General features: G+C 41.2%; 1 protein-coding gene across 6 annotated transcripts in view; it reads left to right on the forward strand.

Moving 5' to 3' along the window:
• TNRC6B (trinucleotide repeat containing adaptor 6B) overlaps positions 1-17,829 on the forward strand; it is a 251,205-nt gene that overhangs the window by 177,833 nt on the left and 55,543 nt on the right. For all 6 annotated transcript variants that reach the window (XM_060025701.1, XM_060025700.1, XM_060025704.1 and 3 more), the window contains 2 exons: positions 10,206-10,227; positions 16,899-17,237. In XM_060025701.1, coding sequence (XP_059881684.1) covers positions 10,206-10,227; positions 16,899-17,237 — 361 coding nt within the window. The remainder of the gene's footprint in view (positions 1-10,205; positions 10,228-16,898; positions 17,238-17,829) is intronic.

Consider the following 17,829-nt stretch of genomic DNA (forward strand, 5'->3'; position numbering starts at 1 on the left):
CTTGGGAAGCAGGGCCTCAGTGTGAGGCAGGTTTGAGGGTCCCTGCTGTGGAGCCAGGTTACTGAAGCTAAGTTCATGGAGGGGAAACAGTTACCAGCTTCAGAGGGAACTCTAGATTTAGAAACAGACTCTAGAAATTCGAACTCAAGGGACACTACAAGTTACCCCAGCACTGTTGGATAGAGTGTTTCCCATTATTCTGTTCTCTGAATTATTGAAATCATTTGGGAGTGCGGGCACAAAAAAAAACAGTGGAAATATTTTCTGAATTGGATTGCATATGACGCTGCCACATTAAACATGTGAAATGTAATTTATCTTTTCTTCAAGACTTAATTAAAAGGAATATTTATTATTGTTTGGTGCTGTAATAGACTACTGTGCTCTTTAAGGTTTTGTCTGCTTTTAATTGTGTTTCTGGTTCTGTTAATAGTGGTGTGCTCACCATCACATCTTCATGCTGTCAGGGTACCTGCTTCTAATCTGAGCTTGTTAGAACTGCCTAAAATGACAGTAAAGAGCCTGAATAAAAATGTCAGATGACGACCCAGAGGCTTTTTTTTTTTTTTTTTTGCAGTACGTGGGCCTCTCACTGTTGTGGCCTCTCCCGTTGCGGAGCACAGGCTCCAGACGCACAGGCTCAGCAGCCATGGCTCACAGGTCCAGCCGCTCCACGGCATGTGGGATCTTCCCGGACTGGGGCACGAACCCATGTCCCCTGCATCGGCAGGCGGACTCTCAACCACTGCGCCACCAGGGAAGCCCCCAGAGGCTTCTTTTTTATACTTGGTGGATACTGCCACATTCCACGTCACCAAGGTTGTGATGTGCGGGTCCACCAGCTCTAGGGTATCAGGGGCATTGTACCCACATGCAGTGACCTTCCTACAGGAGTGATGGGATAGTGAACCTCAGTGTAGGCTTCCTTCCTTCCTCCCTCCCTCCCTCCCTCCCTCCCTCCCTTCCTTCCTTCTTTCCTTCCATTTATGGCTGCCTTGGGTCTTCGTTGCTGCGCGTGAGCTTTCTCTGGTTGCAGCAAGTGGAGACTGCTCTTTGTTGCGGTGCGTGGGCTTCTCATTGCGGTGGCTTCTCTTGTTGTGGAGCACGGGCTCTAGGCGTGCGGGCTTCAATAGTTGTGGCACGCGGGCTCAATAGTTGTGGCTCATGGGCTCTAGAGCACAGGCTCAGTAGTTGTGGTGCACGGGCTTGCTCTGTGGCACGTGGGATCTTCCCGGACTGGGGCTCGAACCTGTGTCCCCTGCATTGGCAGGCAGATTCTCAACCACTGCGCCACCAGGGAAGCCCCAAGGCTTTCTTCCCTTAGGGCATTCACATTTCATCTAATAAATTGTTACAAAAATTGGATTTTGCAGTCTGTGGGAATACGTGGTTATAAGCTGGCCACTGGGGAACTTGAACAAAGGCTGGTTACAAGAAGATGCCTAATAGAGTGATTGTTTTAGGCAATTGTACAGTTCATCCTCATTCTTCACATAGATAACAATGTTTTTTAACCTGAAACGTCAATACTAGAAGTGATTAATAAAATGTGCATCTGTAAACCTTCGTTGTGGATCCTACTAAGAAAAGTGATTTAAAATATATTTGAGAGTGAATTGGGATTATTTATGCAGAGAATTTCATATATACAGCTGGACAGTCACCCCCGTGTATTTGCATCTGCATTAAGAACTGGTTTAAAAGTTACAGCAAAGAGGAAAATCACCATAAATGAAATTTCAAATGGTTAATTATGAACAATAAAAATTCACTCATTTTTGTTCAGAAATGTTCTAGATTGGCTGACACAGGATCTAGGCTTAACACATGGCCTTTGATATTGTTTTATCATACTGAACCATTGTGTAATTTCAGAATTAGATTCTGATTTAGCACTTTTAAGGAGCGAGCACAAAGCTCACCATGTGACTGTCTTAGTGGTTTCTGACCTCACTGTAGAGACAGCACCTCAACTAGGAGGCATAAAATGTGCTATAATGCAAAGAATGGTAGAGAATGTGCCAGAGGTTCTATAATGGGGTCATTCAGTCAGTCAGTCAGCAAACGTGCTATAATGCAAAGAATGGTAGAGAATGTGCCAGAGGTTCTATAATGGGGTCATTCATTCAGTCAGTCAGCAAACATTTGTGGTGCCTCTTCCTAGTGCTTCCACATCTTTCTCTCAGCCTACCCCATTGCTTTACAATCATCTCTTTCTGTCTACCCCATTAGACTGGCTCTTAAGTTTCTCAAGACTTTATTCATATATGTATTTCCAGTAACTAGGACAGTGCCCAGTGCAAAAGTGTCAAAAAATGTTTGTTTGGGCTTCCCTCGCGGCGCACTGGTTGAGAGTCTGCCTGCCGATGCAGGGGACACGGGTTCGTGCCCTGGTCCGGGAAGATCCCACGTGCCGTGGAGCGGCTGGGCCCGTGAGCCATGCCCGCTGAGCCTGCGCGTCCGGAGCCTGTGCTCCACAACGGGAGAGGCCACAACAGTGAGAGGCCCATGTACCGCAAAAAAAAAAAAAAAAGTTTAATAAGTGAATGGGGATGGCGGAGTCAAGATGGCATACTAGGAGGACGTGGAATTCACATCTCCTCACAACTAGGGCACCTACCAGGCACCAGTGGGGGACCACGGACACCTAAGGGGACGGGAGGAACCCCCAGCAACGGGCTTGCGGGATCTTGGTTCCCAGGCCGGAGGTCGGGCCCGAGCTCCTGTGGTGGGAGCTCCGAGTCCAAACCACTGGACTAACAGAGAACCTCAGACCCCAAGGAATATCAGTCGGAGGGAGGCCTCCCAGAGGTCCTCATCTCAGCACCAAGACGCAGCACTATCCCACTGCCTGCAAACTCCAGTGCTGGACCTCTCAGGCCAAACAACCAGTAAGACAGGAATACAGCACCACCCATCAAAAAAAAAAAAAAAATGAAATGACAAAAAAATGTTACAGACGAAGGAGAAAGGTAAAAACCTACAAGACCAAATGTAGACGAAATAGGCAACCTACCTGAAAAAGAATTCAGAGTAATGATAGTAAAGATGATCCAAAATCTCAGAAACAGAATGGAGAAAATACAAGGAACATTTAACAAGGATCAAGGAGAACTAAAGAGCAAACAAACAGTGATGAACAACACAATTACTAAAATTAAAAATACTCTAGAAGGAATCAATGACCGGATAACTGAGGCAGAAGAACGGATAAGTGACCTGGAAGATAAAATAGTGGAAATAACTGCCAGGGAGCAGATTAAAGAAGAAAGAATGAAAAGAACTGAGGACAATCTCAGAGACCTCTGGGACAACACTAAACACACCAGCATTGGAATTACAGGGGTCCCAGAAGAAGAAGAGAAAAAGAAAGGTACTGAGAAAATATCTGAAGAGATTATAGTCGAAAACTTCCCTAACATGGGAAAGGAAATAGTCAATCAAGTCCAGGAAGCACAGAGAGTACCATACAGGGTAAACCCAAAGAGAAACACGCCGAGACACATATTAATCAAACTAAATAAAAGAAAAAATATTAAAAGCAGCAAAGAAAAAGCAACAAATAACATATAAGGGAATCCCCATAAGGTTAACAGCTGATTTTTCAGCAGAAACCCTGCAAGCCAGAGGGAGTGGCAGGACATATTTAAAGTGAGGGAAGGGAAGAACCTACAACCAAGATTACTCTACCCAGCAAGGATCTCACTCAGATTCGATGGAGAAATTAAAACCTTTACAGATAAGCAAAAGTTAAGAGAATTCAGCACCACCAAACCAGCTTTACAACAAATGCTAAAGGAACTTCTCTAGGCAGGAAACACAGGAGAAGGAGAAGACCTACAGTAACAAACCCAGAACAATTAAGAAAATGGTAATAGGAACATACATATCGATAATTACCTTAAATGTAAATGGATTAGATGTTCCAGCCAAAAGACGTAGACTGGCTAAATGGATACAGAAACAAGACCCGTATATATTGCTATCTACAGGAGACCCTGTAGCTGGAGTAGCAATTCTCATATCAGACAAAATAGACTTTAAAATAAAGACTATTACAAGAGACAAAGAAGGACACTACGTAATGATCAAGGGATCAATCCAAGAAGAAGATATAACAATTGTAAATGTTTATGTTCCCAACATAGGAGCACCTCAATACATAAGGCAAATGCTAACAGCCATAAAAGGGGAAGCTGACAGTAACACAATCATAGTAGGGGACTTCTAACACCCCACTTTCACCAGTGGACAGCTCATCCAAAATGAAAACAAATAAGGAAACACAAGCTTTAAATGATACATTAAAAAAGATGGAGTTAATTGGTATTTATAGGACATTCCATCCCAAAACAACAGAATACACTTTCTTCTCAAGTGCTCATGGAACATTCTCCATGAGAATGTTCATGGATAGATCATATCTTGGGTCACAAATCAAGCCTTGGTAAATTTAAGAAAATTGAAATCGTATCAAGTACCTTTTCTGACCACAACGCTATGAGACTAGATATCAATTACAGGAAAAAAATCTGTAAAAAAATACAAACACGTAAAGGCTAAACAGTACTCTGCTAAATAACCAAGAGATCACTGAAGAAAGCAAAGAGGAAATCAAAAAATACCTAGAAACACATGACAGTGAAAACACGACAACCAAAACCTATGGGATGCAGCAAAAGCAATTCTAAAAGGGAAGTTTATAGTAATACAGTCCTACCTCAAGAAACAAACATTTCAAATAAACAACCTAACCTTACACCTAAAGCAACTAGAGAAAGAAGAACAAAAAAACTCCAAAGTTAGCAGAAGGAAAGAAATCATAAAGATCAGACTAGAAATAAGTGGAAAAGAAATGAAGGCAACAGTAGCAAAGATCAATAAAACTAAAAGCTGGTTCTTTGAGAAGATAAACAAAATTGATAAACCCTTAGCCAGACTCATCAAGACAAAAAGGGCAAAGACTCAAATCAATAGAATTAGAAATGAAAACGGAAGAGTAACAGCTGACACTGCAGAAATGCAAAGGGTAATGAGAGTTTACTACAAGCAACTATATGCCAATAAAATGGACAACCTGGAAGAAATGGATAAATCTTAGAAAAGCACAACCTTCTGAGACTGAACCAGGAAGAAACAGAAAATATAAACAGACCATTCACAAGCACTGAAATTGAAACTGTGATTAAAAATCTTCCAACAAACAAAAGCCCAGGACCAGATAACTTCACAGGCAAGTTCTGTCAAACATTTAGAGAAAAGCTAACACCTATCCTTCTCAAACTCTTCCAAAATATAGCAGAGGGAGGAACACTCCCAAACTTATTCTACGAGACCACCATCACCCTGGTACCAAAACCAGACAAAGATATCACAAAAAAAGAGAACTACAGACCAATATCTCTGATGAACATAGGTGCAAAAATCCTCAACAAAATACTAGCAGACAGAATCCAACAACACATTAAAAGGATCATACACCATGATCAAGTGGGATTTATCCCAGGAATGCAAGGATTCTTCAATATACGCAAATCAGTCAATGTGATACACCATATTAACAAATTGAAGGAGAAAAACCATATGATCATCTCAATAGATGCAGAAAAAGCTTTTGACAAAATTCAACATCCATTTATGATAAAAAAAACTCTCCAGAAAGTAGGCATAGAGGGAACCTACGTCAACAGAATAAAGGCCACATATGACAAAGCCACAGGCAACATCGTTCTCAGTGGTGAAAAACTGAAACCATTTCCTCTAAGATCAGGAACAGGACAAGGTGGCCCACTTTTACCACTGTTACTCAACATAGTTTTGGAAGTTTTAGCCACAGCAGTCAGAGAAGAAAAAGAAATAAAAGGAATCCAAATCGGAAAAGAAGAAGTAAAACTGTCACTGTTTGCAGATGACATGATACTATACATAGAGAATCCTAAACATGCTACCAGAAACCTACTAGAGCTAATCAATAAATTTGGTAGAGTAGCAGGATACAAAATTAATGCACAGAAATCTCTTGCATTCCTATATACTAATGATGAAAAATCTGAAAGAGAAATTAAGAAAACACTCCCATTTACCATTGCAACAAAAAGAATAAAATACCTAGGAATAAACCTATCTAAGGAGACAAAAGATTGTATGCAGAAAACTGTAAAACACTGATGAAAGAAATTAAAGATGATACAGACAGATGGAGAGATATACTATGTTCTTGGATTGGAAGAATCAACATTGTGAAAATGACTATACTACCCAAAGCAATCTGCAGATTCAGTGCAATCCCTATCAAACTACCAAGAGCTTTTTCACAGAGCTAGAACAAAAAATTGCACAATTTGTATGGAAACACAAAAGACCACGAATAGCCAAAGCAATCTTGAGAAAGAAAAATGGAGCTGGAGGAATCAGGCTCCCTGACTTCAGACTATACTGCACAGCTGCAGTAATCAAGAAAGTATGGTACTGGCACAGAAACAGAAATGTAGATCAATGGAACAGGACAGAAAGCCCAGAGATAAACCCATACGCCTATGGTCACCTTATCTTTGATAAAGGAGGCAAGAATATACAATGTAGAAAAGACAGCCTCTTCAATAAGAGGTGTTGGGAAAACTGGACAGCTACATGTAAAAGAATGAAATTAGAACACTCCCTAACACCATACACAAAAATAAACTCAAAATGGATTAATGACCTAAATATAAGGCCAAACAGTATAAAACTCTTAGAGGAAAACATAGGCAGAACACTCTATGACATAAATCACAGAAAGATCCTTTTTGGCCCAAATCCTAGAGAAATGGAAATAAAAACACAAGTAAACAAATGGGACCTAATGAAACTTAAAAGCTTTTGCCCAGCAAAGGAAACCATAAGCAAGACGAAAAGACAACCCTCAGAATGGGAGAAAATATTTGCAAATGAAGCAACCAACAAAGGATTAATTTCCAAAATATACAAGTAGCTCATGCAGCTCAATATTAAAAAAACAAACAACCCAAAGCAAAAATGGGCAGAAGACCTAAATACACATTTCTCCAAAGAAGATATACAGATTGCCAACAAACACATGAAAAGATGCTCAACATCACTAATCATTAGAGAAACGCAAATCAAAACTGCAATGAGCTATCACCTCACACCGGTCAGAATGGCTATCATCTAAAAATCTGCAAAGAATAAATGCTGGAGAGGTTGTGAAGAAAAAGGAACCCTCTTGCACTGTTGGTGGGAATGTAAGTTGGTACAGCCACTATGGAGAACAGTATGGAGGTTCCTTAAAAAATAAAAATAGAACTACCATATGACCAAGCAATCCCAGTATTGGGCATATACCCTGAGAAAACCATAATTCAAAAAAAATCATGTACCATAGTGTTCATTGCAGCACTGTTTACAGTAACCAGAACATGGAAGCAACCTAAGTGTCCATCGACAGATGAATGGGTAAAGAAGATGTGGCACATATATACAATGGAATATTACTCAGCTATAAAAAGAAACGAAATTGAGTTATTTGTAGTGAGGTGGCTGGACCTAAAGTCTGTCATACAGAGTGCAGTAAGTCAGAAGGAGAAAAACAAATACCATATGCTAACACATATTATATGGAATCTTAAAAAAAAAAAAAGGTTCTGATGAACCTAGGGGCAGGACAGGAATAAAGACACAGACGTAGAGAATGGACTTGAGGACACAGGGAGGGGGAAGGTAAACTGGGACGAAGTGAGAGAGTAGCATTGACATATATACAGTACCAAATGTAAAATAGATAGCTAGTGAGAAGCAGCTGCATGGCACAGGGAGATCAGCTCCGTGCTTTGCGACCACCTAGAGGGGTGGAATAAGGAGGGTGGGAGGGAGATGCAAGAGGGAGGGGATATACGTATGCATATAGCTGATTCACTTTTTTATACAGCAGAAACTAGCACAACACTGTAAAGCATTTATACTCTGATAAAGATGTTTAAAAAAAAAAGAAAAAAAGAAGTGAATGGTCGGGACTTCCCTGGTGGCACAGTGGTTAAGAATCCGCCTGCCAGTGCAGGGGACGTGGGTTCGATCCCTGGTCTGGGAAGATCCGACATGCTGTGGAGCAAGTAAGCCCGTGCGCCGCAACTATTGAGCCTGCACTCTAGAGCCTGTGTGCTGCAACTACTAAAGCCTGTGTGCCTAGAGCCCATGCGCCACAATAAGAGAAGCCACTGCAGTGAGAAGCCCGTGCACTGCAATGAAGACTAGCCCCCACTCGCAGCAACGAAGACCCAACACAGCCATAAATACATACATACATACATACATACATACATAAATGTATTTAAAAAAATAAGTGAACGGTCAAGAATGGATGCTGGCAACATAATTTTCCTGAAGAACTGACTTTTATTTAGCTAAATTAAGTTTTTTCTACATAGAAATTAAGCACGAGCTTCTTTTCCTTTATGCTCAGTGGTTATGGCGGTTTGCTCTTTCTAGAACCATCCCTGAGTAAACTGTTAGAGTTCACTCATGAGAGAGGTGTCAGAGAAGGATTTCACTCACGTTCGTTAGTCTCCTGCTGCTAAAGAATCATTGTTTAGCGTTGGCAGAACATATGTTTTGATCATCCAGCTTTTCACCGTCTGAGGGCAGCTCTTTTTAACAGAACCCACATTATAAGACACATTTGACATTAGTTGGGTTTGTTGCTTACAGCTAGGGAAGGCATTGACTTCCTGTATAACTGTTCTTCCAAATGGCATTGTGAGAAGTATTTACAGTGGTATAATCTTCAGTTGCCTTAAGGAATTGGTATGTGGATACAAATCAGTTCATTCTTCGATATATGGGCTTATAGAAATTATACGGTAGAATTGAGCTCTGTAACAGTACTGGGAAGCACATTCATTTTAAGAGGCTGCCTACCACAGAATCAGTACAGCAGAATTAGCTTGTCTTTTAATGCAAGAATGTAAGAAACACTCCAGGAGGTCATCCAAGTGGATTGTTTTAACTCAGTGGTGTGCTGGAATCCGTTTTGAAGGGGCTGGTTAGCCACAGGACAGACCTTCCAAAGATGACCATGTTTTCATGAACACCCAAAGCAGTAACTTAGTATGATTGCCAGCCACAAATAATTAAACCTCTTCTATAGGAATATTTTTGTTACAGAAGTCGGAGAACTAATATAAAAATATTTTTTGGAAGATTAACAGTTGGGAAAAGGGGGTCAAAATAACCCATGATCTCAATAATGTGATTTAACCCCTGTTGGAATTCTGGTGCATTTCCTTTGGAATATTTTTCTTATTCATGACCTTTTGTGGTTTTGCTTAAATATTATAGGGCATGTATAATTAGATGCTCTCCTTTATTTTCCCCTCTTAATAGCAGAAGCAGTTTTCCGTGTGGCTCCTAGTCATCATTTCCAAACTCTCCAAAAACCCATTATTATATTCAGCATATCCAACCTTTTAAGTTAGTCACTTCCAGAAATGTATTAGTTACTATATAAAGAAATACTTTCAACAAAGCAATCTGTATTTGTTCAAAATTTATATATTTCAACCTTATTGAATATTTCTGTTTCACATTATTTTCTATAAACTTTGATGATAATAGCAGTTATTAAGCATTGGTGTAGGATATCTGATTTAATCCTTACAGCATCCTTTTCTGCAAAGGAGATACTGTTATTATCTTCATTCAGAAGGTAAATTAAAAACTGAGATCGCATAGCCAGGAAGTGGCATAGCTTGGTTTTGAATCCAGCTTTCCTACCGTGATCTCTGATGCCTCTGAGTATGGCCCCTTAAACTTTGCTTTCTAGATTTGAAGTCAAGTGTTTGAGTCCATACTCACAGGTAAATCTTTTTGTCTCTGTAGTTAATTTTGTTTCTGGGCCTCATCCATTTGCTTTTCTCTAGTCATTGCGGTCCCTGAATGGGAAATAGCATTCCCAGTGCAAGGACCTCATTTAACGAGAGTGGAATGCTTTTTTGTCTTAAGTTTTAGAATCTTTCATAATGATGGTCGTGTAAGTTATAGCTGGACATACGGCCGTTGTGTTTAGAAGGATGTCTGAACTGACTTTTTCTGAACTTTAGGTATGCCTATGTATCTGACACCTTGAATTACTAATATCAGAATTAAAGTAGTCTTACAATACAATACAGAATTAGAAAGCAAGTCTCATTTACTCACATCTCTTTATTTTGCAGGTCACGGAACAAAAAACCAAAGGTAAGATTTTTTTTTTTCCTTTTTAGATTTATGCTCTTTTGTGTTTAGATTTTACACTTTGCTGACTCAGCCTCCAATCCGCTTGATTCGTGACAGTGGGTGTAGAGTAATTAAGTTTGGCTGTTTGCAGTCACTGAAGAGCAGTAATGACAAATTAAAAGTACTTAGTGTTTCTAGTTGGCCTTACATTTTTTGGGAGGGAAGAGAGATTAGACAGTGTAATAATACCTTGTTTTGAAAGTAAAGAGGTGATGATTTTGAACTGAACCTTTTCAAAATTTTTCTTAGAACAATAGCAAAAGCAACACACTGGTCCCTACTTTACAGATGGGTTGTTCACCACCTTGCAGAGGGTTGTTCACCACCTTGATCCATGATAGGCATTGAGTCTGAAAATGAGTGTTACATTTAGGATGCTCATGCTGTCTTCTGAACTAGAGCCTGGAATATGCTTTTAAAAAAGATAATGCACTTTAACTCTTACAAAATTGTGATGTAACTCTTACAAAATTGTGATGTGTTGTAAACAGAAGCAGATGTCCCTGAGGTCCTTCTCGACCTCTAATGGTCTGCGTGTATTCAGTTCTTTCTCTTTTGTTCATTTTGATCATGCAGTCTTTCGTAATCAGTGGTCATACTTTTGGTCAGTTCTCCTTAAGAATGGGAGACTTAATTCCTTGAGACCAGTGTTGTAACTCCTAACCTCACCCACTTAAATATGTTGTTGTCTGCTAGCATATGCACTAGAATCATTTGCATAGACTTGTCAAAACACGCAAGCCCAGTCTCCTCTCAAACCTTCATGGTCCCAGGCCACAGCCCTAGCAGATCGATGTAGGGAAGCTCTGCAGGGTGACCACAGTATATGTCCCAAGTTGAGGACCACTACCCTGGATGAAGGGAATCAGATGTGATTATAACATGGGGGAAGAAAAGGGTCATGGAGAGGCCAAGGCTTGATGGGAGGTTCTCTAATGACTGATTTCTAAATTGTTTTGTTTCGTTTTATTGGACCACCAGGCCAAAGTATGTCACACAGTGGTGGAAGACTAATGAAGATGGTACTAGTTTCTTAGGAAACTTAGTTCTGGAAAACTAAAAAATTCTCAGATGAGTAGACATTACTGTCATATATTTCTAATCAAAAAGCATTTCAAAGAGAATATAGTCTGGAACTTTGTAGTGATTTATGAAATAAACTGAGAGAAACTACTGTTAGCTGTAATTATTTTAATTAGTTAGAGAGAACAGTGTTCTCCCCTTGTACTTCCAGCCAGTTTCTAACCCCGGGGTAGGCATTATTTTGGAAGTATCTCTATAAATTACTTGTTTGAAATATAAATTATACTTTACCATAGAAATAGTGTTATTGATAGTAGAACAGTGTCCATATTTTCTAAACCAGTATACTGTCTAGGAAAGGATTTTGGCATATAAGTATATTTATAGGACTTTTTGATGATTTATGAGGACAACAGATGAGAAAATTGGCATTTTCCTAAGAAATCCAGACTCTGTGGTTGCTGGAACACAGTGGTTGGGTTCCTGGGCCTGGCCACAGTTCTTAATACTTGTGACTCCAAGGACCAGTTGAGCTGTCGAAATAAGCTGCTCTGTACGTTAAGTGGTATTTCTATTGGAAAACTGAAAATCCGTTAGAGTTTTCTTTCTTTTTTTTTATTTGTACCAGGTCTCTTCTCAGAATCACATTCCTCTTTTCTCTGCCAAAGCCTTACAAATTAAACTTTTTTTTTTACTTACTACCAAAGTTTCCCTCCATTTAGGGTTTTTCTCATACCTACCATAAAATGGAATACAGTTTCACAGTTTCCATACCCCCCTATCGCCACCACCCTCCCACTCAAAAATTAAAATAATCCTGAAGTGAGCTGAGAGCCTGTTTTGGGTCTCATAAGGGATTTAATTGTTAGAACTGGGGAATAAAAATTATCCCTGAGGTATGTTAGACCATAAGTAGAAGGAGGCCCTGATTTTTCTACCTTTTTTATCCCGTTTTACAGCCACATCTTCATCTTTGTTCGCAAGAGCCTGCCTAAATCCCATTTTTCTTCCCTCCGCTGATGTTTCTGGGTCCTATTCCCCTTCCCAAAGATGGTGCCTGCCTCAGGCAGCCTCCCCTTAACTCTGAATCCACCTCTCTTTCCCCAACAGACCCTATATAAAAAAAAAGACCGTGTTGGTGCCAAGTCTCTGGTTGTACAGAGGACTGAAGTAAGGTTTGTCCGTACTTCAGAGAAAAAGTAAATTCAGCATATTTTCTTTATTTTCCATCATTTAAAAAAAGTGAGAATTTTGGAGAAAACAGGACAGGGCTTTCAAGTGGAGGTTAGGTGAAGACATGGGCCAGAGCTGGGCCTGCTATTCAAGTAGCAAATAACTAAAAGGCACTTAAGGTAGAAGCTGATCTCCTCCTTTGTTGGATATTGGTCTTGGAATTGGAAAAGTTTGTGGGATTGATGTAATAGACCAGATTTAACAGGGGTGAAGGGTATGATTAGGATTGAAGAAATAGACTATGTAATGGAAGAGTTTGGACATAACCATTTAGCATTGTTAAAAAGATGTTAGATCTTAGGGTGACGGTTGGCTTAATGGAAGTTACCAGTATGAAATAACCGATTTGTAGAAACTAACATGACCTTAAGGTACATTACTGGAAATACAGTATCTAGGCAGGGATTCACAGTTCCTGTAATGGGCACCACTCTATGCAAAGGAACAGAGATCAACCTCTATGGACTATGAAGAGTTTGGGCCAGAATGGTCAAGGAATTTGAACCTGTGTCCCCTCTGGCAGGGTTAAATACTGGAAGGGGGTGGGGAGTGTTTAACTCCCAAGGAATGCTTCCCACATGGGGAAGCTATGGTAACTATCTTCAAAGATTTGAAGGGCTCTGGTGCCTGACACTTAGCAGTTCCTTGGTAAATGTCTGTTGGTGAGTCAAAGCAACAGGGAAAAGCTTCCAGCTCAATATAAATTAAAATTTTCAGATACTGCTGTCCAAAGCAGTACTTCATAACCTTTACCCAGTTTGGACACAGCAGAGAAACAGCACTTTCCCATCAGCATACCTGAGGAGGTGGACCACTGTTGTACAGTGGCCACAACTCCGGCTTTTGAGTCCATTCCAGAAGTCATATTACAGTGGGTGCGTGGTGCTGCGTGCACTGAATAACCTTGGGTCTACTCTGATTGATTAATATTTGAGGTAAGCTTTCTCCCCCCCGAGGTCCAACTAGTGCCCATTAGAATGACAGCGGAATCATTAGTGATTTAACGAGGAGAGAAGCTTCCAGGGAGACAATCTGGACAAAGGCCAGTGTGCATTGAGTATGGGGAGTGAGTGGAAGGTAAAGAAATGGAGACAGTGCTTAGAGGTTACCGCACAGTGTTGAGTGTGTGTCAGCCACTCTGTGTGTCATCAATCTTTGAGATTTTTTGTATTGCATTGTAACTCATTATTATTCACCAAGAAAATTTTCAGTCTAAAATAATGTCTTCTCTAGAGCTTGTTTGTATTTTAACTACTACTTTTAAAACATTTCTAGAAGGGTTTTTTGTTTGTTTGTTTTTGTTTGTTTGTTTTTGATGTTTGGTACCATCAAGGTATTTAAAGAATAAAAATTAATTAAAAAACCGAAACAAAAAGGTGTTTAAAGAAAATAGTTTGTATTGGTCCTACCCGTATCGGAATTTTCTTAAAGAATACTTTTATCTGAAAAAGAATCTTATTGAAGTTTTTCAGAAATAGAGGCAATTAGAAGTTCAGACTGTAAGATGAGAATGGTATTAAATAATGGCAACAGGGAAGGGGAAAAGATTCAATCATTAGAGTAAGTAAATGGCTTTTGGGGGTAAATGAATGCAAATTAGAAAATAGGATACCCAGCATTTTTCACGTCTTTATTTCCCTGATGCAGAGATCATGTTTAAGCCACAGACTTTCTCTCTGGAAAATAAGAAACTGTGCCCTTATTTTGAGCAGCTCATCTTTAGAAATATTTGCACCACAAGCTATTAAAATCACTAAGGTTCAGAAGAGAAGAGAGAGGGCCCAAAAAGTAATTCAGACTTAATCATAATTTCCCTCTCCTCTGTTACTGCCTGACTTTCTGGAACATGACGTGGCACACGCACTGATTCTGATGTCTCTAGTTGGACTTTCGGAAGTAGGTCGGATTGGGCATCCTGCCCAACAGCTGCATTGCCCTCCAGTTAGTGCCTAGAGTTGTGACTGGCTTTTAAATGTTGAAAATTCTTGAATTTACAGAAAGATGTAATTTTTAAAAAAAACAACAATAAGAATTCATTCAAGTCCTGAAACAGCTTGCTCTTAACATGTATCACAGGCAGGCTTTTTCTGACTGTGTCCTAGAGTTTTGAATGGCTCATCTCCCAGAATAGAGCACCATGTTGCAAGGAGAGTGGTCAAGCGGTGGTCCTGTTTTACAATGACTTCATCGTTTATGATCCATTCTACCTCTGACGTGATGGTGGGAAAATGCCTTGAGGAACTTTTGCAGGGAATCTTGCACAATACACAGTACCCACCAGATTTCTTTGGTTATGCTATGAATGTTGTAAAGTTAGTCGAACTGATGTTCAGATCTCAGCTCTGTAGACTCTCCTTACCATGTCTTACTCTATTTTAGAGAAATGAGGGAAGGCATGTAACAAACCTGGTTACCTTAAAGTGGAGATTCTAGCCCTCTTATAGAAGGGTAGCCTTGCAGAAGCATAACTCCTTCTGTCCTAAAAACTGGTTGGGAAGAATCCCGCCAGCCTTTGTCAGCTTCTTGTTTATTCTCATAATAAGAGGAAAGGGGATTGGGAATGCCATGTGCTACGGAATCCTCCAGGCACAGATAGAAAATGAATCATTAAATAATTCATCTTTATTCATTCATTATCAGTTATTTATCCACTGGCTGTTATAAGTCATGCAAAGGGTACTATATTAATAATATTAGATAATGACCAGTTTATTTTCTTAAGAAATATGTTTATTTACTTATTTATTCATTCATTCATTCATTTATCCTCTGACCTCCCTTCCTTACTAGGAGGCCCAGAACTGCCTCATGATTGACTAAGGTTAGACCCAAGCATTGCTTTGCAGCTAGTTCAGGCTCCTACTCTTTTTTTTCCTGTCACTCAACAGTACTCACCAATGTCCAGTGGGTATAGATTGGGCCCCCTGATTTTTGATGATGTACCTCTCTCCTCATAAAGGACCCAGTTCAACAAGCGACATGCTGGCCCAGCATCATTTCAGCAGTTAGAGCAATACTGCCACCAGGGCTGGCCCTTACATGACTCTGGGTGTCAAGGATTTGGGCCTCAGAATCATCTGAATTACCAGTCTCAATGATTGTTTCTGTATTGCTGCCAGCCTGCATTTGCCAGGTGGATATTCTTGGAAAGGGTGGCAGTCTTCTGGTAAGATGAAGCAAGGGAGGTGCAGATCCAGAGGAACATTTTCTATAGGGTCGAGGGGAAGCCAAGGGGTCCTGCAGAGCTTCACGGTCGTCTCAATGTTCCAGTACTTCCTGTTTGCCATTGTAAAAGTGAGGGAAAACCTTAAGTATTTAAAGTAAATAGGAGAACTATCTACATTTTGAAATTTTTATTTTAAATGAACAGTTGAAAAAACACAGACAAGGTCCACTTAATTTTTTTTTTTGGACAGAAGCAAAAAGATAACATTTCTAATGTTTACACAGAGTGCCAAGAGTCTTTGAGTTCAGGTGGCTGTAGAAACCAAAACCAAGTTGATTTTGTGATTCTCTAGGCCTGGGGTTCCCTGTAGGGGTCTACTCTGTGCCAGGCCCTGAGAAAGAAAGATGAAAGATTCTTGCCATTGAGGAACTTCTGGCATGGTGAGGAGAAGGGTCTGTAAATGGAGAATGTCAGTATAACCAGTTCATTCAGTGGTACAGAGATGGACAGCATGTTCCAGGATCCCAAATGAAGGGTGCGTAGCCTACCTAGTCCAGGGACTTGGGGGAAATTTTCTCAGAGGCCAGTCTTTCAGGATGTGGATGAAGGGAAAGGGCCCTTGGGCTGAGAGCCTTGAACCTTTACCATGGGTTTTGTGTGGGGTTTGTATGCATCCTTAGACCTTCTAGGCAGCCCACTGTTGATTTAGGGGAGTGAATGGTGCTTGCTTCCCTCTCCTCCTTAGTTAATGGAATGTAATTCCATGATACCTCAGTCTTTGAATCCTTGTCACCATCACTCGTTGCCCTTACCGTACCTTCGGTAAACTGAAGATGCTGGGGAATCTGGAAAGACCATGTCCCTCAGAGTTGGGTGAAAGAAGAGTTGTCTTATTAGAATTGGTCTCATGGAAACTTTCTTAAAAATAATCTTCAGGGCTTCCCTGGTGGCGCAGTGATTGAGTCCGCCTGCCGATGCAGGGGACACGGGTTCGTGCCCCGGTCCGGGAGGATCCCACATGCCGCGGAGCGGCTGGGCCCGTGAGCCATGGCTGCTGAGCCTGCGCGTCCAGAGCTCGTGCTGCGCAACGGGAGAGGCCACAACAGTGAGAGGCCCGCGTACCGCAAAAGCAAATAATAATTAAAAAAAAAAAAATCTTCAGAAAAATGAATTTGATCTCAAAGGCTGTTTCCCAATCTCTCTCTTTCAGTGCCCGAAGTGACGAAACCAAGTTTAAGCCAACCAACGGCCGCCAGCCCAATTGGCAGCTCTCCATCGCCACCAGTCAATGGTGGCAACAATGCCAAAAGGGTGGCAGTGCCGAACGGACAACCGCCAAGCGCCGCCCGCTACATGCCTCGGGAGGTGCCGCCGCGATTCCGTTGCCAGCAGGACCACAAAGTGTTACTAAAACGTGGGCAGCCTCCTCCACCGTCCTGCATGCTCCTCGGGGGCGGGGCGGGGCCTCCTCCCTCCACAGCGCCAGGAGCAAACCCCAACGCACAAGTGACAGGAGCGCTGCTGCAGAGCGAGGGTGGGACCGCACCAGGTGAGGAGCCTAATGCAGGTGAACGGGAGGCACAGCGGCTGCAGGGAGTGAGCATGTCGCTTGCGTTGCCCATGTAAAGTCCACGTTAATTATATAGACGCTTGGGGTTACTCAAAAGATGGGGGAGGAGCCCAGTGTGAGATGTGTACCAGCATTTCTCTTCTGAAACTGGGTTTTGGTATCCAATGAGTGTGTATGGTCTTGGCCTGAGCGTCTAATGTCGCCGCTGTTTTTCCTCTCTCTTTGGGGCCTTTTTTCCTCCTCAGACAAGAGCATTACAGTTCGAGCCTCCATAGTCCCAGCTTCCCCCACAGGTGTGTGCTCAGGGGGCGACGGAAGTGAGGCTAGTGCAGAGGCTGGTTCTGAATCTTAGACTCCCGTGTTTACGTTCCTGGAATGCCAGGAGAATAGAGAGAATGGTCTCTTAGATGATAATGTAGAATCTTGGGAGGATCCCACATGATACCATTCTTTTATTAGATTTTTAAAATCAGTATTTCTTTAGAGAGCCCTGGATTTTGAGCTTTGTTAAAAACTGTATGTAGATATAAGGGATCTTTAGCTGAAGGGTCCTACTGGAAGTTTTGAGTGT

The sequence above is a fragment of the Delphinus delphis genome, chromosome 11 (assembly GCF_949987515.2).
Source record: "Delphinus delphis chromosome 11, mDelDel1.2, whole genome shotgun sequence".
NCBI lineage: Eukaryota > Metazoa > Chordata > Mammalia > Artiodactyla > Delphinidae > Delphinus > Delphinus delphis.